This window comes from Chlorocebus sabaeus, chromosome X (genome assembly GCF_047675955.1).
Source record: "Chlorocebus sabaeus isolate Y175 chromosome X, mChlSab1.0.hap1, whole genome shotgun sequence".
Taxonomy (NCBI): Eukaryota; Metazoa; Chordata; class Mammalia; order Primates; family Cercopithecidae; genus Chlorocebus; species Chlorocebus sabaeus.
In genome coordinates this window covers 4,177,100-4,201,894 of record NC_132933.1, presented here as the reverse complement: position 1 = coordinate 4,201,894, position 24,795 = coordinate 4,177,100, and the positions used below count along the sequence as shown (strand labels likewise).

The following is a 24,795-nucleotide window of genomic DNA, read 5'->3' as shown; positions in this document are numbered from 1 at the left end:
CCATCAGAAGAGAACTTTTCCAAGCTCTGCCATCGCCTCTCCCACCTACCTACATCTGTGTCTCTCCCTCCTGCATCACCAATTTTTCCCACTTTACTGGCTCATTAGCATACAAATGTTACCGGGATGGAATTTATCTCATATTTTAAAAATACTTTTATCTTGTCCTCTCATATCCCTACCACCCCCAACCCAAGTTTCTCTGTTCTCCTTTACAACAAAACTCCTTAAAATACTTGTCAATCATTGGGTACTCGCTGTTTTCAATTCCTTTTTTCCTACTCTTGTCCCTCCACATTTTCCTGGAAATAGCCCCTGTAAAGACATTCATGACCACAACATTGACAGACATAATGCTGAATTCTTTGTTCTCTTCTTATTTGTCCAGTCCGTAGGATTGGAATAGCTGCTCACTGCCTCTTTCCTGATACACTTACTGCAGTTGCCTCCATGTCTTGCTGCACCCCTCCTGCCTCACCCATCATTCCTTCCTGGCCCCCTTGCTGGCTTTTCCTTGTCTAAATGTAGGACTGCCTGGGGCTTCGTTCTGGGGCTGGTTTTCTTTCTCTACATTCATTATCTTGTGCATCTGATCCAGTCTCATGACTTGTAATACGAACGAAATGTTACTCATTCTGTGATTATAACTCCAGCCTTGATATTGTCCCTGAACTTCACACACATCTATATAACCCATTCCATCACTGCTTTTCTTATCTCAGTTAAAGGGCCTCCATCCTTCCTGTTCCCTTGACTGAGAACCTTAGCGCCATAATTGATTTCTGTCTCTGCCCTAGCCCAACTCCAAACTGGCATCAAAGTCTAATGACTCTTCCATCAAAATCAGTCTAGAATCTGCCTGCTTCTTACCACCTCCACTTCATTGCCTGATGTAAAATAGAAATCAGATGGTGGTACCCATTGACTCAGAATCCTCACTGTCTCTCCACATGACTCTGACTAGTAGCCAAAGTCCTGACAGTGGTCTACAAGGCCCTGAATGATCTCACGCTACCCCCATCTTAACTACTCTGACCTAGTCGCCTACCACCCTCCTCTGACTTGCTTCACTTCAGCACACCAGCCTCCTGCCTAACCCTAGAACATGCTAAGCTTCTGCTCCCAGGGCTCTTGCACTTGTGAATTTCCTGACCTGGAATAGGATGGCCTCTTACCTCTTTCAAATCTTGGTTCAAATGCCATCTTCTCAGTGGGGCATTCCCTGACTACCTTATTTGAAATCTCTGCTTCACTTTTTCTTCATGGAAACAATCATCATCCAGCATCCTGTATCTTTGGCTTTTTTTTTTTTTTTGTCTAATATCCATGAGGTTAGGAGTTTTTATTTAATTTTTTGGCTTCTGTAATCCCAGGTCCTAGAACAGTGGATAGCACATAATATCACTGAGTGAATACTTGATGTGGGAGTTGGTTCAGTCCATCTTAACAAAGTAGGTACTGTGGACTGGGTGGCTTGAACAACAGGAATGTATTGTCTTCCAGTTCTAGAGGCTGCAAGTCTGAGACCAAGGTGTGGGCAGGGTCAGTTTCTCCTGAACCTTTCTTGGTGGCTTGTGGATGGCCACACTCTCCCTATGTCTCCACATAGTCATCCCTCTGTACATGCCTGTGTCCTAATTTCCTCTTTTTATAAGGACTCTAGTCACACTGGATTAGGGACCAGCCTAATAAACCTATTTTACCTTAATAACCTCTGTAAAGGCCCATTTCGAAGTATGATCACATTGTGGAGTACTGGGGATTAGGACTTCAACATGAATTTGCAGAGGGACACAACTCAATCCATAACACTTGATCAACTTGTTGATCGGTTTGCAGAGATGGAATGAGTCTCTTACAGGGTAAGGATCAATGTTTAGGCTCAGTCGGGACATAAAAGGATGGGAGCAGCAGAGCTCAGATAAAGTTATCCATTCAATTCTGGAACAGATGAGTGTTGGGGAAAGAGTGAAACTCTGGGAGTAAATGAGGTTGGCAGAGAGTGCTCCTCTTAGCCAAAGGGTGAGGCACAGGGATGGGGCTAGGGAGGGGCAATGTGGAGGAAGGTAATGGAATTGGTGGTGAGGAAAGAGGCAACTGGTCAAGGCTTGCAGAGGGGAGAAGGTAAGGAGTCACAAGTGGTGGGTGATTGAGAATTCTGTTCCCTGGGATAGGATCGGGGATATTGGAGATGCCACTCATAGGCACCATGGCTTACATACTTTGTGGGACCCAGTGAAAGTGAAAACGAAGGCCTCTTGTTCAAAAAGCATTAGAATTTCAAGATGGTGATAGCACAGCCTTGAGCCAAGTGTCCAGAGCCCTCTTAAGCACAGGGCCCTGTCTGACTCCATGGGTCATACACCCACAATTCCGTCTCTGCAAAATGGGATTTGATACAGAAATGGGGGCAGGTAAGAAGGCAATGAAGGCCTTCTCAGCCCCAGCCTCTCCAGTCTCAGCTTTACAAGGCTCTAGAGAGCACCAGCTGTGGATGTGGCTCTGTGTGAGATGCTAGGGACATAGGAAGAGACAAGGTCCCCGGCCCCAAGAGAGGAGGCAAGTGTGCACATAAGTGAGCTACCAAATGAACACAACGCAGCTGGATGCAGGCCACAGCTGATGTGCATTAAGCTCACACTTAAGCGCCAGGCACATTCTATATGATTAGCTCCATTACCCCTTAGCAACGCTTTGAGGCAGGCACTGTTAGCATCATTCCCATATGAAAGGTAAGGAAACCAAGATGCAGAGAGGTCAAATCACTTGCTGGAGATAATAGAGCCTACTAGGTAGTACTGCCAAGAGATGCAGCAGGCAGTACGCTCCAGAGGCACTGCTATTCTGCCTCCCCCCGCTTGCTATCCTCCAAGGCCCCCATGTTCATAGTCTCTGCAGATAGTTCTGAGAGTGGAATGGTGGACTGGGGTGCGGGGAAGATCCTGCAAGACCTCACAGTAGAGATGTCATGCGCACTGTGTGGGAAGAATGAATGCAAGTGCTCTGGGTCCACAGTGGGAGGAAAGGCATTCTGGGCAGTGGGAAGTAGAAGTAGCCTCATGTTGCTGGAGCCAGAAGCTAAAGTTGGAGTGCCAGGAGGAGGGCAGAAGCCATAGACCCTTGTGCACATACTGGAAGAGCTGCTTTTTCAACAGTCAGGTGTACAAGGGTCTATGCCGTGTTAAGATCAGGATGGGAACATGCTGGTGGGCTAGGAAACTCAGGAGGTTAGTTCCAGAAGAGCCTGTGGAACTCTGCCCCACAGGCTCCGGGGGCATGGGAGGAAGGCCGTAGAAGAGCTGCCCTGGGTAAGGAAGATTCCTGCAGCCGTGGAATAGCAAGCAAGCTAGGGAATAACTCTTAACAGGAGGCAGAAATGGAAGGGAAAGCACCATGCGGGGAGAGAAATGTAGGGGTGGGCATCGGGGGAGCTAGGGGAGCTGGGCCCTGGGTGTTGGAGAGGAGACAGCCTGTGGCAGTGAAGACCTTCTCCCACCCCTCTTCCGCCCCCTGGCAGGGCAGGTGGCTAATACCCACCCTGGGATAGGGGTGGGAGTGGTTCTGGAAACGCCTTCTGAGACTCATTCCCATCAAAAGCAACACTTGAGGTGGAGGGAGGAAGAGGACGCCAACACCAGTGCCTGGTCGGGTTCTAGAGGTGCAGAGAACAAAAAGGAACCCTGAAAACCCAGCATCCCCTTCTCGGAGGAAGGCTTTCCGAGACCCAGAGCCTTAGCCTACTCGGAACCCCCTTGCCCCTCTCTTAGCAGTCGACCTGTCATGTAGTTCTTCCTGGACTAGTGTAATCTCTGCTATGCGTCTTGTCCTGCCATGCTAAACCTCTCACAGTGCGGCCTCCAAAGGAGCCCCCAACTAGCGCTCCTTGCAGGCCCAGAAGATTCCTTCTCCCCTTACTGAGCCTTAGAGTTTTCCAAACCCATTTCCTCCTTCAACTCGCTGCAGCCTCGCGAGGGAGGCAGAATTCTCCCCATTTCTCGGACTTTGCAGGAGAGAAGCCTGCCTTCCCAGGGCAGGGTGGGGTTAGGTAAGTGAGGAAGCCAAGGTCACCCAGTCATTGGCGGAACGCGGCCTCGACTCGGCCCTTCTTCTGCGGGCCCTGTGGATCCCTGGCAAGGCAGGCCTAGGCTGCAGGCTAGACCCCCTCTCTTTTCGGCGGCCTCAGGAGCCGAGCGGGCCTGAATGGCAGGTGAGCCCGGAGTGGGGACAGGACGGGGGTTGGGCTGCGCAGGGACGCCTGGCGCGCGGGCCTTGAGAGCGGCCGCCCGAGCTCCCTGCTGCGCGGTATCTTCCGAGGGCCCACGCCTTGGGTCACGACTGGACCAGGGCTTTGGCCAAGGGTCCTCTGTGCGCCCCAAGCCCGCCAGTCAGGCCCCGCCCCCCGGCGGCACGGGCGGGGGCAGGGGCGGCGCCGGCAGAGTGGGGCGCGGGCGCGCTGTGCTCGGTGCGCGCCGCCGCCCCTCCGGCCCAGCTTGCCCGCCCGCTCTCCCAACCCCCTCGGCCCACTCCGTCGCCCCCACCCCTCCTTCCTCCACTCGGCCAGGAGACCCGGCGGCCCGGTGCGCAGGGCAGCGCGACGATCGCGGCCTGGCGATCGGGGCACTGCGGTCGTGGCGCGCGAGGCGCGGGGCGCGAGGCCAGCCCTGGCGCGGCGGGGTGTGGGGGGCGGGCAGCTGCGGAGCTCCCAGAGGAGAGCAGGGGCAGGCAGGGGGGTGCCGAGGTAATGGGCAGGGCCTGGGCGCCCGGCTGCGAGGGGCGGGTTTCCAAGCGCACTTCGGCCCTGGAGGGGCGGGCGACAGGGTACCTGGGGCGGTGGGAGGGCAGCAGGGAGGGAGGGAGGAGACGACTGGGCCGGACCGGGGGGCTTGGCAGACGGGTAGCAGGTGGGCGGGGACAGGGCCCCTGCTGGAAGAGGCGCAGCAGCGAGGTGGCGGGCTGCGTGCGCAAACAGGGCGGCCGCCTTCTGGGCCCGGAGAACGGTGAGGCCATTTGGGTTGGGTGTCCCAGTCCCGAGGGCATGGTTCAGTGTCCAGGGCCAACGAGCTGGGCGCAGGGCATTGTTGGAGAGGGAAGAGCTAGAGGCCTGGCCGGGCCAAGGTGATGGGGGGGGGTCTTGAGCAGCCCCGGGAGAAGATTGTTGCTGGGTCAGGGCGCTGGTGTCCAGCGAAGGTGGGCGAGAACAGGCACTTTCAGAGCTGGCTTGAGTGGAAAGGGACAAGGAGGCCCCAGAGTTTGAGTTTGAGCATAATTTGGGAGTTGTCGTGTCACTGGGTGGGTCGATGAGTCATGCGATTTGGAGATCACGGAACCGTTTCCTGGCGATCAGTTCTGAGGGATGGAAATAAGGTCTAGGGTTTGGAGAAGTGGTTTGGAGGCCATGTCTTGGGACACCAGGTGCTCTGGTGGTCACGAGGCTTCATGTGAAGGACTTTGGGAGTTGTGTCCCAGAGGGCTGAGATTCAGAAGCTTCAGTCTGGGGTGGAGTTAAGCAAGGTCTTTGTGGTGGCCAGTTCCCTGCCTTCCTTCCTTTCCAGGCTGTCAGGATTCAGCTGTGTTCCTGTGGGGAGTGGGTTAAAAATTCCTTCCGCCTACAGTCAGCTTTACAGTATCCACCAGGGGCAGGAGGGACATATACATGTATGGCTGCAGCATCATTCTCTGTCGTGGAGCCCTCACGCTTGCTTCCTTATTGTTGCTATAGTAACTGTCTATTGATGGTGTATTTATAGGGGAAGAAGCAGGCGCTACATTTTGGGGAGGGAGGGGGAAGAGACCTCATGGCAGGCGGCAGCAGCAGTGAAGGTGGCTACAGAATTGCTAATGGAGTGGACCATGCCGTGGGAACTGTTTTGGGGGGTTCCCGGCTTGACTGAAGCTTAAAAATGAACTGATGACTTCAGCAGATGCGTCAGGATAACATGTATTTGGGTCTATGATAGGTGTGACATATAGCCATCTTTGACCAAGGCTAGGTGTGTGGGGGACAAAAGATGGATATATATAATCTATTATGTAAATTTTTCCACATTTTTAAAAAAACCACTGCAGTTTCCTTTGATAAGCAATGTAACATATTTTTCTCTCTTCCCTTATTAGTTAAGACTATATGCATTCTTTTCAAACCCAGATACAACAGCTCCATTTTTCTTCAATCAAAAAATCCTTGCCATGAGGCATACTACATCCACACCCTCACCACATAAAGCTCAGCTATCCATAATGCAAGCATAATTTTGAGATCATATTCCATCTTGGTTCTGACAAACATTGAGGGCCAACTGTCTCACAAGGCACTCCCATCTGTTGGCAAATTCACATGTTGATAGTTTTGAATGGGATTGTTACAGGTTTCAAAAGAGAAAGCCCCTTGATGTAGCTTTTCCACAAATAGGTGTCAGATTTGCTGTTTTACCTTTAATTTTCCTTCCTTCCTTCCTTCCTTCCTTCCTTCCTTCCTTCCTTCCTTCCTTCCTTCCTTCCTTCCTTCTTTCCTTCCTTCCTTCCTTCCTTCCCTCCCTCCCATCTTTCTTTCTTTCTCTTTCTTTCTTTCTTTCTTTCTTTCTTTCTTTCTTTCTTTCTTTCTTTCTTTCTTTCTTTCTTATTTTCTTTCTTTCTTTCTTTCTTTCTTTCTTTCTTTCTTTCTTTCTCTTTCTTTCTTTCTTTCTTTCTTTCTTTCTTTCTTTCTTTCTTTCTTTCTTTCTTTTTTCTTTCTTTCCTTCCTTTCTTCCTTTCTTCCCTTCTTCCTTTCTCCCTTCCTTTCTCCCTTCCCTTTCCTTCCTTCCTTCCTTCCTTCCTTGCTTCCTTCCTTCCTCTCTCTTTCTTTTCTTTCTTCTTTCTTTCTTTCTTTCTTTCTTTCTTTCTTTCTTTCTTTCTTTCTTTCTTTCTTTCTTTCTTTCTTTCTTTCTTTCTTGCTTTCTTTTCTTTCTTGCCCAAACTGGAGTGCAGTGGCGCAATCTTGGCTTACTGCAATCTCCGCCTCCCTGGTTCCAGTGATTCTCCTGTCTCAGCCTCCTGAGTAGCTGGGACTACAGGCGTGCACGGCACCATGCCCAATTAATTTTTGTATTTTTAGTAGAGATGGGGTTTCACCATTTTCTGGTCAGGCTGGTCTCAAACTCCTGACCTCAGATCATCTGCCCACCTCAGCCTCCCAAAGTGTTGGGATTACAGGCATGAGCCACTGCGATAGCCTAAATTATTGATTTATATCCCAACTGTTTGCCAAAAGGATTAGGTGACATATTATACATGCACAATAAGACACTGGAAACATAAATAGAAAGCTGTATACCACATCACAGGAGAGAAGCATATGTGCTTAACAACTGGGCTTCCAGTGTGCCTGTACTTGACTGGCAATAGTGACGCTGAACTTCCTGGCAGCCTAGGCAAAAAGGAGGGCTCAATGGATTCCACAGTTCACGTGTCTTGCAACCAGTTAGTCATAAAACCAGAGCTTCTGCTTGGGGAGGGGAGCAGTGGGGTGATTGCTCCCAGATGTGGACAGCTCAGCAAGGGCTCCAGAATGTGTGTATGAGTGGGTGTGTGTGTTGTGGGGAGGGACAGAGGGAGCAGTGTGCTGTTACCACGGTTTAAGTACTGGCTGGATAGCTCCTTAGCAGGAGAAAGGCTTTCGGACAATAGCTCACATTAGGGGCAACTCTTCTAGTTGGCATCTCAGTGTTGGTCATCTAAATTCATGTCTTGGTACTCTACTGCTATAGGATTTAATGCAAAGAGAGAAGAGAGGCCTGGTTCCAGAACATTCCAGGTATCTTGCCTCTTTGTCTGGTGAAGATGAACACAGTGAGTCACCTGGGCTTGGGTCTTCTGGATATGCCTGAGAATATGAAGAATGCAGCATTGCTGTGCATGGAGGATGAGACCCTGTAGAAGATGTGTCAATTGAAGATTGCTGTAGGCTAGTCCCAGCAGGGCAGTGACTTTTGAGATGGTTGATGATGTGTTAAGCTTTGTTTTCAGGGAACGTGCTTGTCATTGGAGGTATCTGTGACTCACCATTGTGATCAAAATTAGTTGTGAATTCTGGTCCTGCCACTGTCACTGTTGATTTGCTTAACCTTGTCTGAGCACGTCTCTCTGGGCTTTATTTCCTCATCTATCTCTGAGGTCCTTTCCAACTGGAATTTGCAAAGATTCATTGAGGGGAGCAAGGAAGGAGGAGCCTCAGTCTGTAGGAGCTTTCCTTTCTTAAAGAAAAAGGTCAACCCCTGGTTCTTATAGATGCTCAGAACATGTTCTTGGGGGAAAACGCTTAAAGGTTTGCTTTGGGCCCTGCTGGGCCTGGGGAGGTCTCTGGAGAAGAGCTTGGGGCAGAATCAGAAGCAGCAGAAGCTATGGGTGGCTGCATGGAGGATGATGCACCCCACAAGGTGCTGCTTCAACCTTTTGACCAGGCCAGTGGGAGGGGGGCACATCCTAGAGCCAAGAGGGTTCCCTGTAAATTTCTAGATGTGGTTTCACTGCAACTTTGCTTTTCTCTTACTCCAGAGAAGTGAGACCCTGGAGCTGAGGGAGCATCATGGCAGGTGAGTTTTTCCAGACCCGGGCAGAGCCGTGGAGGGTCATGCTTAGGGGTTCATGAGTCAGGTTTCAAGTCCTTCCCAGCTTCCCTGCCCCCCACTCCCCAAGTGGCCCTGTAGCCATTTTCCAAATAGCTGAGTAGCAGTTTTGCCCTCTCAACACTTTGGCTCCCTTCTGGAGCATATGTTACTGGTAGATGTGTACCTACCCAGACTTGCCTGAGTGACACTAACGTGACAGGCCATAGGACCTGGGGAAGGGTGCTTGCCCACTGGCAAAGACATGCCAGCTTGGGTATCCAGGGGGAGTTGCTTTACATGGGAACCAGGAAGTCCCACCTCTAGGTGAACAACAGGAGCAAACGTCACCTCTTCTTTCATCCTTCACAGTCTCAACTTAGGCTTATGTGGGTGCAGAGCTCAAGCTATTCTGGTCAGCCTGGTTGTAGCTGGGTCTCTCTCTCTGGAATAAGTAGATATGCGCACCATCCAAAGACAGTATTGTAGGGGGAGTCTGTGCCCTGTCTGTAAAGGCTTAGACTCTCCATCTGAACCCTGCTGCTTCCCATCCCCAGAGGTGCTCTTAGGCTCGTGTATGCCCACTTGTCTGATCTAGCCCAGGCTGGCTTTGCATTAGGCTTTCTTGAACAAGACTATTGATGCCAGACAACTTGGTGGCACAGGTGGATGTTCAGGTGGAGGAATGCCACCCTGGTAGAGTCTTCTAGGATTATCTGGTATTAGTTCTACCAATATCAGCCTTAAAGAGGAATACATTCTCATTGCAAGGGCTCCAACTTTCACTTTTCAAGGTGATGCAAAAGATACTGGAGATTTAGTCACTGAAGATTGCCTACTCACAGTTCTTATTCTTTATTGTTCCTGTGCAACGTGCACTTTCCTTGCAGTTGGCTCCCATTTTCTTCCATGTAACCAGGGGCCTGAGCCTTGTTGGGGCCGTGGTATTCTAGACAGGTGTATCATGGCACCATAGAATGTCAGCCTTTCCATCCCTTTTACAAAGGGCTGGCTATGTCCTTTGATCAGAAGCCTAGTGTCTTGCCTGCTCACTCGGCCTTGTTTCCCTGTGTAATTATGCTTCAGTTGCTGGGCTGGGCCTGGTTTGAAGGAGCCCCTGGGCATCTCCCCATTCCAGACCTCAGTAGGGCTGTCTCTTCAGTTTTTCTGGAGGCCAAGGATGCCCATTCGGTCCTGAAACGATTCCCTCGTGCCAATGAGTTCCTGGAGGAGCTGCGCCAGGGCACCATCGAGCGAGAGTGCATGGAGGAGATCTGCAGCTACGAGGAGGTCAAGGAAGTGTTTGAGAACAAAGAGAAAACGGCATGTACCACCCTGGGACTGGTTCTGGGAGTAGAAGTAGCCTCAGGAATAACAAGAACAGGCCCTGGTAATGCAGATGAGTCAGAAGCAAGGAAAGCCACCCAGCGTAAGGCATAGCCACTAGGGCCATCAAGGAGCAGATAAAGTCCGTACAGTCCCATTGTCTGACTCTTTTGGGGTCCTCCTCACTTGGGAGCATTGTCCTTTGCCCTTGGTACATTCTGCTGCCTCTCTAGTAACTCTCTGAGACAAGTCAGATGGGGAAGGGTAGGAAGCAGCAGACTTACTGAAGGTCTCTGAGCCCACCTGGAGCTTGAGCTTCTCATAAGTACCCCTTTTTCTTTTGCAGATGGAGTTCTGGAAGGGATACCCAAATGCAGTATACTCAGTCCGAGACCCCTCACAGAGCTCAGATGCCATGTACGTGGTGGTACCCCTTCTGGGGGTGGCATTGCTGATTGTCATCGCCTTGTTCATCATCTGGAGGTGCCAGCTACAGAAAGCAACTCGTCACCACCCCTCCTATGCTCAGAACCGGTACCTAGCCAGTCGCGCCGGGCACACCCTCCCCCGGGTCATGGTGTACCGGGGTACCATGCATAGTCAAGGGGAGCCTTCTGGGCACCGAGAGGCAGTGAGCAGCCCCCAAGTGGTGGTGGGGCCCAGTCGGGGGGGCAGGACCACAGTCCGACTCGAGAGCACTCTCTACCTCCCTGAGCTCTCTCTCTCCAGACTGTCCAGCACCACCCCTCCCCCCTCCTATGAGGAGGTGACTGCGCCCCAAGAGAGCAGCAGTGAGGAGGCCAGCATGTCTTACAGCGACCCACCCCCAAAGTACGAGGAGATAGTGGCCGCGAACCCTGGCGCTGACAAATAGTGGGACGTTTATGCCCTGTCCCGGATGAACGCCTCTTTCTGAGGTCTCATATTTTCTTTTGAACTTTTTAAAGACTGTGCCACCACAAAACAGCCTTAGCCTCCTCGTTGCCAAATAATTCCCTAACTGCGGAGTTTTAGGAAGTCAGCTGTCACAGACAAGTGGGGAGGGTGGGGGTAGGGACCACACATGAGTCAAAGCTCCCGGAAGAGCCAAAGGCCAAAGTGCCCAACTCTTTGGGATGACCCCCAAGCCTCCAACATCCTGTCTTTCCATCAGGAACTGGCTTCTCTTATGCCAAAGGAATCACCCCATTGAGTTGATTGTAACCAGAATGTCCAAAGGCCCAGCCCGGGGGCTGTGGGGCTGGCTGGAGGCCTGTCTGTGTCTGGAGCCCTGGGCCATAGGGGTAAGGGAGGGAAGCCAGCCTTTCAGCACCCCTTTCCCTCCACAGTTCTGTGCTTTCTGTCCTTGCTTATATTTGGAGGACAGGGACAAGGATTGAGCAAAAACAAAGTGAAAAAAATCATGACAAATAAATAATGAACACAATAGAACAAAACTCTAGCACCCGGGCCGTTCATAGGAGGCCAAGGGAAATTGATCACATGGATCTGTGATGCCCACCTGCCCCAAAACCTGTCCCCACATTCCTGGAAGGAGGACAGGGTGTGTGAAGCATGAAGGCCAGAGGGCTGGGTGGCAGAGTTTCCTCATCCACATTGACCAAGGGGCCCACGTGGACTCTGCCATTCAGTTTCTAGTGTGCTTGTCTCTCCAGACATGTGGACCAGCTGTGTTCAAACCACTACCCACTGGCATGAGCCTACTTTTTGTGAATGGTGCATTGAAATTGAACTTCAGATTGAGAATTTCTCCTTAATGATGGTGCCCATCTCGGGAGAAGATCCTAAAGTGTCCCTTTTAAAACACTTGTGGAGAAGCCCGTGGCCTGGAGTCGAAGGCCCATTTGGGGTTTGCTCTGCTGTTGCCAGGTGCCAGTCTGTTTTCAGTGAGGCTTTGGACAGCAGTAGGGCAGAAGGCACCTGCCCTTTAACTGTCAGTGACCATGCTAGACACTGTTGATACTGCCTCCCCCTACTTCCGTCTCCATCCTCTTGACCTCAACACCAAACCATTTCTCCTCTGTGGTGCTTTAAAAACTGTAGCAAATTTTTGTGTGGTGCAGGAATGCATGGCCTGGGTCTATTGGCAACCACAGCAGTTTAAAATTCACTCAGTTGACAAGCTTCTTTCTATCAAAATATCTCTCTAAGGCAGACATTGGGACTCATTCCTTGAATGCAGCCCTGCCTTCAGGCCACAGAGGACTTCTGGAGGCTGCTATAGCCCTGAGGACTTGTCCTGGGACGTGCTTCCAGTGAGAAGGCTTGTGTCCCTATCCCAGTGAGGCCACCAGCTTGGACCACTCGACCCTGTGGCTGGGGTTTTCCATCCTTCCCCCTACCTCATAGGCCTGTTGGAGGCTGACTGAGCAAATGCCTGTGAAGTGCTTGAAGTGCCAGGAAGCCAGTGAGGTTTGCCTTAGGAAGAGTCTTCTAGAAAGGTGCAGGTTGTAAGGAAGCAGTCTTAGCTGAGGCCCTCATATGCCTCTGATGTTGAGTCTCCACTTGGGGAGTCAATCTCCCGTCAGTTGACCCTTTCCATCCTCTCGTCCTCCCCAGAGCTCCCTGATGCCAGAGATGCTAAGCAGGTGACATTCTACCTTTCATTCCTTTGTCTTTCCCTCCCCTGGGCCTTCAACATTGCACTCTTGCCCTTCGTCACAAAGGTGTTTTTGGCTTAGAAGGCCCCTGCTTTTTCCATGTTGGGGGACCTGGGGAAACCTGAAGCTCGGGGCTAGCCCTGGCTCTCCCAATATTTCTTCAAGTAGGTGCCAGAGTGTGACCTGGGAGCAGGTGAGAAGAAACTTATCCTAAGTCTACTCAGCACAGAGCCGGGCATGAGCTCCGCTGATCAGAGCCAAAGGGAGCTTGCCAAGAAATGCCCGCTGCCTTTGGCATCTGAGTTGCAGCTGGGTGGTAATGGGAGAGAGCAGGAAGAAGCCCAAAGCCTGGCCCATGGAGAGCAGCATGTGTCCTTCAGGGACTGAGGACAGGCCATGGGAAGAGTCACAGGTGGTTGCTTAAGGCCTGTGGTGTTCGGTTCAGATGCTTCACGATGTTCTGCCAGGTGGGGTTGCACCATGGTCTCTGGGATGGTTTTTGCAGCACATTGTAGAAAAAAGACTGTACAGCACACAGCGGCATCACTCCTTGCGGTGCACACTTGGCTTTTACGAATGCCCTGTACATATCTTTTCAAACTCTGTCTTTGTATGGAGGTGGATTTGATACAATGCTAACTCTTTTGTGGCTACATTTTTGTTGTTTTTGGACTTCTATGCGTGTGTGTGTGTGTGTGTGTGTGTGTGTATCTAAGTGTGCACGTTGCCTTTTCTCATTGCTTATCTGAAACAATAGCCGGTGTGCAGCTATATTTGTACCAGGAAGGATCCGGTCTGAAAAGAGGAATGTCACCTCCCCTCCCAGGGCTGAGTAGCCTGATGACAGGACCCTGAGCAAGGAAAAGTGACATTAACTATTGGACGCCCAACCCCCAAAGTTGTCACCCTTTGCCTCCTTGAAAAAGGCTTTGGAAGAAGACAAAGCAGCTCCATTCTGCAGGCCTCCACCCTGTGCAACCCCCGCTCACACGCCCTTTTGGCATGATGCCCCTGGCCCAGGCTCCTGTTCTGTGAGTGTCAGCAGCTGAAAGAAATCTGAGCACTCCTGGGCATGTTTTTTTTTTTTTTTTTTTTTTTCTTTTTGTGGAAAGATGTGTGACTATTGACTTTGGGTATGGCGGGACTAGTTACTTAGATGTTTTTCATTTTTCAAAAAGAAGTCTTTAAAAATTTCTTGAAATGTGACTGTCACTTGTTTTCAACCAAAAACTTTTTAAGATTTTTTAAAAGAAAAATCGAGATCCTGTCCCTCCCCCCACTCCCCATTGCCTCTGGTTTTCAAAATGAAAGCACAAGTGCAAGAGTGGGGTGCACAGGTGCCTGGCGTGTGCACACCACCCGCACAGCTGCGTCGAGCCCTGGCTGAGGGAGACGCAGTGCTGAGCAGTCAGCCCCGGGAGGTCTCTCTTTCAACTTCCAATCCCACTGCCATGAATGTGAATTCCTTAGGGTGCTTCCAGAAACAGGAGTCTGCCTGGTCTGTCGGACATCGCCTTTTTGGTAGCCCGAATATGAGGAATTCAGGACAGGAAAGTGTCTTTTTGTCAAGTAGTAAGAGCCGAATGGTTCCCCTCTCCCAGTGGGTGGAGCATCACAACCCCCAGCCGGAGCTGATCTTTTGACAACCAAATGACATCCCATGAGAAGGAAGAAAAAAAAAGTTAAACACTGCCTCTAGATTGTTATTTTGTCCGAGAGAGAGAGAGATCATGCAGAGAGTCTCACTCACAGAGGCTCTGTCTTTCTAGGAGTATGTATGTGTGCTGTCTCATGTGTGGACACTCACAGTTGAGGCTGAGATGGATGTCTTGGCAGTAGAGCTGCTGGTCTAGGTGGCTTTTCAGCCTGACAAGTAATGAAGCTCCATTTCAGGACTTCACCGATTCAGAAACAAGCACAGCCCCCCACCCCCCTGCCACGGAACTCTACTGATACTAATCACTACAATTAGCTAATTTAAAAGTACAGTAATCAGACTGCTTGCAACTATAGTAAAAGTCCATTAATTTGAAGCCCACTACTTCAGAACTTCGAGAAAATCACAACTCAAGACAATTCACAGTAGCTGTGATTCTGGCTACGTAAAAATATTTGAAATATTCTTCCCTTTAGCCAATGTTCAGGGTCTTTTGTGTAAGAGAAATCCAGTTTAAAATGAGTACCCTTTTCAAAGAAAAGGCCCAAGATATTAAGGATCCCTTCACCGTGCCTTCAGCTTTGCGGTTCAGCACTTCTTGTATGTACAGTGTGATCTCTTGTTCTCTCTCCATCGCAAGGATGTTGGATATTGCAGCCTTTCACTCTACTCCTTTATTTATCCTGTGAATAACATAGTTTGTGAACTGGACTGCAATTTAAACTAATACACGTGATGTATCTTTCTAAATATTCTGTAAAGCAGATGCTTCACTGTCAGACTGGCCGCTCCATCATTCGCCTCCAAATATTCAAACGTGGGAGCTTTTCCTTTCAGACTGTGGGCAGCGAGTCTCTCTCTAGCAAGAATTTCTCTGACAAACATACCCAAATAGCACACCCTCTCAAGCTCAATGCCTCAACAGTTGTTTCACTATACTGACATCTGACTGCTGAACAGTGCCTGCCCTTTACCCACCCCCAGCCTTCAGATCTTCAGGATTGGGACAAATCCCCCAGCTGCTTTTGCCTCTCAATCCATCTCCTCTCACAGATGCCACTTTTCCAGGCCTGAACACATCTGCTATTTCATTCTGACATTGTGAATTTGTGACAGTGGAAACCCTGATATGTGCAACTGAGCTTATAGAAATAATTACTGTGAAATTGATTAATTTTGGTACCACTTTAAACTGTGCTTGTATTCATGTGTTAACCCTTGTCAGCTGGGAAATCTGTGCATTCAGTAATATGTCAGCATTTCACTGGAGCCTGGGAACAACAGACAAACTTGCTTCTGATTTCTCTCTCTTTCTTTTCATAATTGTTGAGTTTGGCTGTTACATTTTGTCTTCTTCTTTACAAGAAAACAATAATAATAAAGAGCAAATGGCATCCACTTGAATCCTGTCCTCATCCATCTTGGATCCCTACTGACTCCCAAACTTCCAAGGGGTATGGGTGGTTGTGGGTCAGACTGTAGGTAAGGAAGTAGCCCAAACCAGTCCAGGAGCAGGAAGCAGATATGTCCTGGGTCCTAAAGTTTGTCCCCAGTGTGTAAAATGATCTCCTGACCTGTCCTTCTGGGATGAGGTTAGTAAGATCTGTCACAAATCATAGCTAGAAACTTCCTAGTCAGATTATCCCTGCTTACTAACAGAGGTGTCCCTTGCTGGAAGGATGCCCTGCTTGGTTTCAAAGCTGGGAGAGGAGTAGAAGGTGTACAGTACTCAGGTTTTGCCCTGGCTGGGCTTCCTGAGTTCTAAGGATGGCAAGGGTCAGGGATTGTTCAGAGGGCAATAATGCGCAGCTTCTGCACAGAGGAAACATGGTCTTAGCCCTCAGAGATTCCCAGCTGTGGGTATGCAGAGAGATATAGCCACAGGAAGTCGCAAGTGCTAGTTGTGCCAACTCCAAGTAATGAAAGTAATCTGTCCTTTAATCGGGAAGACCCTGGAAGTGATGGGACAATGGCAGTGAAACTTGGGACCTCCTTAGAAGACTGAATATGGAGCCCAAATGCCATGAATGGCAGCCAGAGGCCTTGGGGAGATGGGGCTTGAGTGATGCTTACCTTCTGGGGATGCTGGAAAGTCAAAGGAAGGCCCTTCAGGCACACAGATGGGGTCATATTCTGAACATGGGTTTTGAACTTTAGGCTCTTTTGCCAGAGACAAATGTTCTAGGCAGTGACTTAGGGTCCCAGTTTGCGCATGCAAGGAAGTTAATACATGAAGGATGCCCTGGGCTTCCAAAGTCCCCCTTATGCACCATCCAGTGGACTGGGCCTCCCTTGCTAATCTAGCCACAGGTTCTGGGGCCAAGGCATTTGCTTATAGACGATGAGGGCAAGTCAGGGGCAGGGACTTAATGGGGTGATGGTGGAGGGAGACAGTTCTACCCCCAGAGACAGGGGATCAGGTGAAAAGCAGACCCTGTGCCTCAAGGGTGTGGCTTGGGAAGGTGGGGTCCCTCTCCTTGCCCTCTCCCCAGCCTCCCATCCTGCACCAGTGCCACTCCCTCATAGTAGCTGGCCTGAGGCTACAAGGAGTGACAGGATGGAAGGGCAGTGGGGAAGATGCCTGAATTGTGATTATAAATGATCATAGCCAGCATTTATTGAGCACTTAGTATATGCCAAGCCTTGTACATGCACTGACTGACACAATCCTCTCTAGAAACTTGTGATAAGGGGTTTATAACTAACCCTAGTTTACAGCAGAGGGAAGCAAAGCCAGCAAAGACATGCCATTTGACGAAGATCTCACAGAAAGGAAGTCCTGGCTCCATCATGTGAATCCAGGTCTGTCCTGATGTCCCCACCCCAGGCCATGCACCTAGCACTGCTGGTCCCTTTTGGGGAAGGGTGACTTTGCGTTGGTTTTGTGTTGACTATAGATCCCTCCAAAATGCCCCCTTCCTCTCCCTGCCCTATTGGTAACCCCATTTGGGCAGGGACCATGTATAACTTTTCTCACCACTTCTGCCCTAGAACACAGCACAGTGCCTGGATCACAGTAAGTGTTCAATTTTTAAAAATGTATTGATTGATTGTGTTCTAGAATTGGAGCCCAAACTCCATGCATTAGTTTGCTTGGGCTGCCAAAACAAAATATTACAGGCTGGGGGGCTTAAACCACAGAAGAATTTCTCAAGGTTCTAGAGGCTGGAAGTCTGAGATCAAGGTGCTGGCAGGGTTGATTTCTTTTGAGGCTTGTTTACTTGGCTTGCCGATGGCCATCTTTTCCCTGTGGCTTCACAGTATCTTCCCTCTGTTCTTTTTAGTGCTCCCAATCTCCTCTTCCTTATAAGGATGCCAGTCAGATTGGATTAGGTCCTACCCCATTGACCTCATTTCCACTTAATTAGTCCTTAATTACTCCTACAGTCACATGTTGAGGTCCTGGGGGTTTACAACTTCGACATATGAATTTTAGGGGGACAAATTTTGGCTCATAATGCTCCACTCATGGCAGGAAGACTCTTTGTTGCTCCTTCCTCCAACCTAAGCACATCATGCACATTCTGGAAAATCTTGAAGGGTGAACATCACAGCTTCTCTGAGATGCTGGCAAATACAGAGGGGCACCTTGTCAGTCTCCAACCAGGCCCCAAAGCAGTTTCTTCCCTGCCATGCTGGACAGACTTGGGACAGCTGCCAAAAGTTTCCACAGGGCAGGTGAGTTGGGAAAGGAGAAGTGGGCTTCAGAATGCTTCATCCAGGGTTCATCTGTGGGAAGTGATGTGAGAACCCAAAGCCTGAAGAATAGACACAACGTTTGTGCCCCACAGGTTGTTTTTATAGACAAAATATATTGTTTTGGGGAATCACAAGACCGCCAGATCCAATGACGTTAACTTCAGCATTTTCTCTGAAGAGCTCAAACTGCTTGATGGGTTCAGTTTCACTAGGATTTCTGAGCTATAAAAATAGAGACTGGGTAACATTTCATATCAGGCTGATTGCATGGGATTACAGGAGCCCAGAGGGTGGGCGAATTGGTGGTGGCACTGCTGGGTCCTTGGGCTGATAGGACATATAGGGGTGGGTGCTGGCAGAGCATGATGCTCCACAAGCTGGGGCATGCAGGCCCTGGCTGCCTGGAGCTCTGGGCATAGCTGGGTTGGGGAAACATCAGAACAGCTGTAGCAATGGTGCAAGATGAACTTTATGCTAGGGGAAGTCCAGAGGGCTGAGGCTGGGGGCTTCCAGAGAAAGTCTTCCTGAGGAAGCCATGGCCAACCAAAGTGAAGGATGGGTAAGAATCAGCCAAGCAAAGACCATGCAAGACAATTCAGACAGGCAGAGGGGCAGCACGTGAAGAGGCCTGGAGTTTAGCAAGTCCATCGTGGTTTTAAGGAAACAGAAGACAGGGTAGCATGAGGATAAAGACCTGTGCAAGATGAGATTTGCAAGATACATGGAGGTGAGCCTATGTTAGGGCCTTTAGGCAGCATTCAGAGCTGTAGTCTTTACCCTAGTGATAAGGGGAAGCCACCAAGGGGTGTCTTAAGGAGCAAGAGGGCATGGCCAGGCATGCTTTGCCAGCCATGTGGAAAACAGGCTGCGGGAGCTGAAGAATAAGAGAAGTCAGGGAGGTCAGGTTATTGCCATCACCCAGGCAAGAGACAGCAATAGGATGGATGAGGCTGATGACAGAAGAGACAGAGAGAAATAGACTGTTGAGAAGGTTTTTACTCAAACTTTGATAGGCACAAGACCATCTGATTGTTTAGAATGCAGATCTCCAGATCCCACCCTCAGAGTCTGATACCTTGAGTCCAGGGTTGGGCCAGGCATGTGCATTGTGGCCAGATCACTCAGTTGATTCTTCTGCAGGGGATCTTTGCATCACATTGGAAGAAACACTGAATTCTCTATTCAGGAGGTAGAACCATGCATGGTGACTGATTGCATTGGGAAGGGGTAGCAAGTAATCCCAGATGACTCTCAGGTTTAGGGGCTCAGATAGGAGAGTAGATGGTAGGGCCATTCCCTGGGAAGGGTCACAGTTGAGGAGGAGAAGGTTTAGGGGAGCAAAAGACTACAGGTTTGAGTTGACGTGTTGCATATGTGGTGTATAGTGCATTTGAGTGTAGTTGAGGAGGGAGGCCTAGGCTGCAGCAGAAGAGATCAGAATTGCTTGAGGTCTCAGAAAGACAACAAGTGGTCTTGAGTGTGGACCCAATGGCCCAGAAGGGAGGCCAGACAGGTGGGAGGAAAAGCACTGGAGTATGGAGCCCTGAAAACCAAAGGACTAGAATGTTTCTAGAAGGAGACAGTAGACAATGATGTGAAATGCTTTCAAGAAGCCAAGAAAGATGACAGCCAAAGTGAATTCATTGTATGGAGCCATCAGGGGGTCATTGGTGACCTTGGCAAGGGGTGGTTTCAGTTCCATAGTGACTGAAGAAGCCAGACTAGAATGAGCAGTGGGATGCCTGGGAGGCAACAAGTGGAGACAGTGCATATGATGGAGGCAACACTTTCCAGGAGTTGAGAGTTTAATGGCATAAGACAAGATGCTAAGGGGGGATCGTTTTGTTTTCTAACATTCAGGTCATTCCAATCCAACCACTATTTAGTAATCTTCTAATATGCTGGGCAGCATGCTAAGTGCTGAGGGGCCAGCAAACAAAGCAGACAAGGTCTCTGTTGATCTCTGTCTTCTAAGAGTGAAGGGCAGGTCAGAGTAGAATAGGGGCTAGAGGATGTTTTCTGAAATTCTCTGGAGCCACCTTCTCCTTGGGACTTCCTCTTGGTCTAGCAAGGACCCTGGAGTGTTAATGTGATGACCTTGGTTTATCACTGAATCAGTGAATTGGGTCATATCTCAGCCCTCTCTTCCCACCACTGTCCAGGTTTTCCATCTGTAAAATGGGGGCATAGTGGAATAGTGTCCACTTCATAGATGGGAACATCTGTCATTAGCTTCCTGTCTGAAAAAAAAAAAAAAAAACAAAAAAAAACAAAAAAACAAAAAACAAACCCATGCAGCTTCTCAGGGCTGTGCTTCCCACCTTGGGCCTTCTTTCCTCCTCTCCAACATCTTTCTCCAGCTTGGAGGGGCAGCTGCTCCTTGTGTTTTGAGCAGGTCATTGTCTGAGGTTTTGTACCACATTTTCTACTTCTTCCTTTGGCCTCTGATTCTCCTGATTTTTACATACACATCACAATTCAGCCATTGAGCACAGAAACAATTAAAAGCAGATGCATTTTGATCTGAGGAGTCACCACACAGCCGAGGCCAAGGATTTTGTGAGGTCACCTTGCTTAACCCCCCTTCCTGAGGATCAGGAAAGAGACTCTTTCCCAACAGCTCCAACGGATCTCTGGACACAAGAGCAAAGTGCCCTAGCCTCTCAGCTGGGGGGCAGGGTGACACTGGGCCACCGTGTGACAGATAGGCAGGAAACAAACTCCTCTGTGTCTCTGAAACTTCTGCAGCTTTTGGGGGAAGGATTTCTTGGGCCAGTGAAGAGAAAAGGAGAAGGCGGAAGAAGGAGCAGGCAGTGACAGCAGCTGGCTGCGCTAGGAGGCGCATTTCCCCCATTTCTGGGTGCTGTTCTTTGTCGCATGCAGGGTGGTCCTGAGTTGTTTCTAGGGCAGTCAACCAACAACAATTACCCTGAGCTCTTTGCAGCTCCACCTGAGCTGCTGAGGGAGCCTCCCCTTCTCGGGGGGAATCTTGAGGTGCTGTTCTGAAGGGACTCAGGGCACAGCAGGATGGTCTCCGGACCCCTAAGCCTGGAGGACTGGGCTGTTTGGGAACCACTTAGCATCTCAGCAACTGCAGTCCTACCTGTTGGTTTGAAAGCCGAGGCATCTGAGCCCACTTGGGAGGTAGCGAGCTGCCCCAGGCGGTGTGCAGTCAGAGGCTGCAGAGGCTGGGGACATTGCTTGGGACAGATCTCCCTTGGGCCCCTCCTTTTTAGGTTTGCCAAGCTCTAGTGAGCACCCACCACACTCCCAGACAGGCAGAGTGCAGCAGGGTTAAGGGCATGGCCACCACATAAACAGCTGCCTGCTATTGTCCCCACAGACAGATGGACTTCCTTCCTATCCATTTGATTCTCTGTTCACTAGAGCATGAACTTTGTGAGGACAGGGACCTCATCTCCATCCCCAGTGTCTAGCACATAGTCAATCTTGATTCAAGACAGAAAGCTGGAAATCAACGTGGCCCTGTCCCCATGGGAGTGGGTCCTAAGGGCTGCCCTAAGTGGCCCTGATACTTTTAATTTCCCTCTCTCTGCTCACAAGATGGCCTTCCTTCCCTGGGCCAGCTATGGTCCCTGCAGTTTGACCCTGTGTCCTTCTGTCTGTCATCCCTGCCTCTTTAAGGAGAGGCGGGAGAGATGCAAGACTCTGCTAGTCCCCTTTCCCCTTCCTCTCTGGTGTAGGGAGGGCTTTGGGGCTCCAGGGATGACCTCAGTACCAGCTGCTTCCAGGAGCAGGAAGGAGAATTGTTTATGGGTCCATAAGGTTCATTAACAAGCCAAGAGGAAGCTCTCAGCTGCCTGGAAGATCCACGTGCACCCATTTGCTTGGGTGTGGGGCTGTAGCTGCCTGAGACTGGGCTCTGAGCAGGACTGGGAGATAGGAAGTCATCACACCCAATGGCTTTTTTAACTTTCCTTCAAGACATTTGGCTTGAATGACCTCTTCCATAAAGCCCCAATATAAGAAAGTGGTAAGAGCTGAGCTGCTCTAGATGAAGAACAGCTAGAGTTTGCCTTGAAGCCCAGGCAGCACCCACAAATCTCCCTAAAATTTCCATGTGAAGATGGGAAACTGAGGCTCCAAGCAGGTGAAGCAACTTGCCTAAGATATCCCAGTGGCAGGACTCTGAGTCACTCACAGATGTGCTGACTTTGGGCTGGGTTCCTGACATCTCCTGCTGCAGCTTGCAAGGGAGGTGGGAACATGGGGCAGACAGAGCTGCGACCCTGAGCCATTGGGAACTGGAGCAGAGTGCTCAGCTGACTGAACATCTGGAAGAAGCTAATGGTTGGAAGGCACTGTTGGAGGCAGGTGATCAGGCTGGCTGGGGGCAGGCAGAGAAGACAGGCAGATACAAAGGCAGATGGGCAGGTAGGTAGGCAGCAGCCTGAGTTGGACACCTTCTCCGTGGGTGGCTGGATGCCCTCTAGGTTTCAGCAAAAGCTTAGATGCAATTAACTGGATTTGTTTGGTCCCCAGTGGAGGCTCTGGGCTCACGATCCCCCTTAGGGAAAAAGATGATACGTTTCCTTTGGAGATACTTAACTTGAAAGGAGGGAGAGTTTTTGTCTTATTCTTTTCTGTTAATAAAATAGCTCTTGTTTTAATAAAGATCCAAACCCTCCAGCAGACAGTTCATGGGAAAGAAATACAGAAGATCAATAAACATGTGAAAAATTGCTCAAGATTATTCATAATTAAGGCAATATAAATTAAAGCAACAATGAGATAGATATCATTTTTCACCCATTATGCCTTTTAAATAGGGGCATAATATTTCTGTTGATCAGACTGGGAAGAAACACAGACTTTCTTCTCCTAGGTGAGGCCTCACTTTGTACAGCCTCTTCGGAGGCTCCTTTGACAATATTGGTCCATATAGGTCAAAATAATCAACACACATACCCTAGAACCCCACAATTCCACTTCTAGGCACCCACTGTGCAAACACATTTACATATGTGTGCAGAGAGACATGTTCAGGAACGCTCAGTGCTACATTGTTTCTAAAAGTAAAAAAGCTCTAGACACCCAAAATATCCATGAGCAAGTCAATAAAGGAGCAACGGGAGGCAGCTGTGTAGGGAAATGCTATGCTGGGCTGAAAAGAAACGAGGTAGATTTGTTCTGAGATGGAGAGATCCGCAAGGCACCTGGTTCACTTGAAAAAATAAGTTGCACAATGGCACACATCTCAGATTTGTAAGATCTCATTTATGTAAAACACTGCACATTGAAAGCAGATAGACACACATACAAGCCAGGTATGTTCTGGACCCTTCCTTCCCCTATGAAGAAGCATCTGCCGAACCTCTGGGTGAGCAGGGCCTTCCACTGGAGTGTTAGGGCTCTGCAGTCTGTTGTCTGCAATTGGCCATGTGCCATCTTCCTGGACCCAGGCACCGTGTAAGACTTGAAAGATCTCCCTCTGTATCGCAGGTGCTCTAGTCCTTTGGGGCCCTGAGGTTAGCACCCAGACTTTGGGGTAGGGGGCTTTTCAGAATGGTTGGAGTACGAATTTTGGGCCATTTCAAAAGGAGATTACCGTGTAAATTACAATTATGAAATTATAATTAGCTAACATGCTAAGAGACAAATTCAAAGGCACATTAAACTCTCTGTCACCTCCAAGTTGTCCTTGGCACTCAATCCAAGCGGGGAAGGCACGCTAAGGGGGTGAGATGCTGGGGTTTCTGAGTGACCTTGGGGGTTCAGGGATTGGGAAGGAATTCTCCCACCCTCTTTGCTTGGCTTTAGGTGGTGGATTCTTATGCCACCAGGGGGCAGTGCCTCCACATGCACCTGGACCCTGTGCTCCTGTGCCCAAGAAGCCCCACCAGGGTCAGTTGATAACTAGACAGAAATCTGGCCTCCATAGCCTGAGGCCCCGTGGCAAGCCAGTGCCTACACTACTGTAGCTTTGCTGACTTCTGAGTGCTCCTCACAATCCAGCCACCCTGTAGGGAGGCTTGTCCATGGTGGAGACTGACACCAAAAGAAGGGAGAAACTTGCTCGAGGTAAAATCTTGAGGTCATAGTGAGATAAGATTGTCAGATAGAATACAGGATATGCAGCTAAATTTCAATGTTAGATCAACCCATGAATCCTTTTTTTAGTGTAAATATGTCCCAAAGGTTAGTGTACAAGAGAGAATACTTACACTACAAATGTAGTATAAGTACAGATGTGTTGTTTATCTGAAATTTAAATGTACTTCGTATCTGTATTTTCATTTGCTCAATCTGGCAACCTTGGCTGGGCTTCCCAGGCTCCTGAATCCCACTAAGCTGAGCACACTCAGCAGTTTCTCTGCTCCCAAAGTGGCCCTCCAGAAAGCTCAAATTTCATCGCAGCTGCTCCACTAGATCTGGGAAGGGCTTCTTTGGGGCCCCCAGCAATGCAGGCAGGGCCTATATCAGCTCTGCTTCCCAAGAGCTCGGCCCCAGCGCTGGACAGGTGAGGTGGGGGCAGGGGACAGGCAGCCTCAGACCATGCTGCCCTATCTCAGCTAGTTCTGACCCCTTCCTTTCCACTCCCTCTCCTTCCTTCCTTCCTTCCTTCCTTCCTTCCTTCCTTCCTTCCTTCCTTCCTTCCTTCCTTCCACCCTCCCTTCCTTCCTTCCTTCCTCCCTTCCTCTTTTCCTCCTTCCTTCTTTCCTTCCTTCCTTCTTTCCTTCCTTCCTTCTTTCCTTCCTTCCTTCCTCCCTTCCTCTTTTCCTTCCTTCCTTCTTTCCTTCCTCCCTCCCTCCCTTCCTCTTTTCCTCCTTCCTTCCTCCTCTTTATCCCACCTGGCCCAAGGGCTCTGGGGGAAGAAGAGGCTATTTCTAAAAGGAACCTTTTATAAACCTGTCCTGATTCCTTTCACAAATAGCCTCCTATTCCCCCAGGGGCTCTGGGGTTGTTTCCTAGA

General features: G+C 49.7%; 1 protein-coding gene across 3 annotated transcripts; it reads left to right on the top strand.

Moving 5' to 3' along the window:
• Window positions 1–4,049: 4,049 nt before the first annotated feature.
• PRRG3 (proline rich and Gla domain 3) lies at window positions 4,050–13,642 on the top strand. 3 transcript variants are annotated; one of them, XM_007992997.3, is made up of 4 exons: window positions 4,050–4,207; window positions 8,530–8,567; window positions 9,742–9,902; window positions 10,252–13,642. In XM_007992997.3, exons 2-4 carry the CDS (start codon window positions 8,561–8,563, stop codon window positions 10,777–10,779), a joined length of 696 nt encoding a protein of 231 aa, XP_007991188.1. In that variant the 5' UTR covers window positions 4,050–4,207; window positions 8,530–8,560; the 3' UTR covers window positions 10,780–13,642. The 3 variants fall into 3 exon arrangements, with proteins under 3 accessions (XP_007991188.1, XP_072869457.1, XP_007991189.1); XM_073013356.1 differs by lacking the exon at window positions 4,050–4,207 and adding an exon at window positions 4,437–4,738; XM_007992998.3 differs by lacking the exon at window positions 4,050–4,207 and adding an exon at window positions 4,921–4,997.
• The last annotated feature ends 11,153 nt before the right edge of the window (window positions 13,643–24,795 follow it).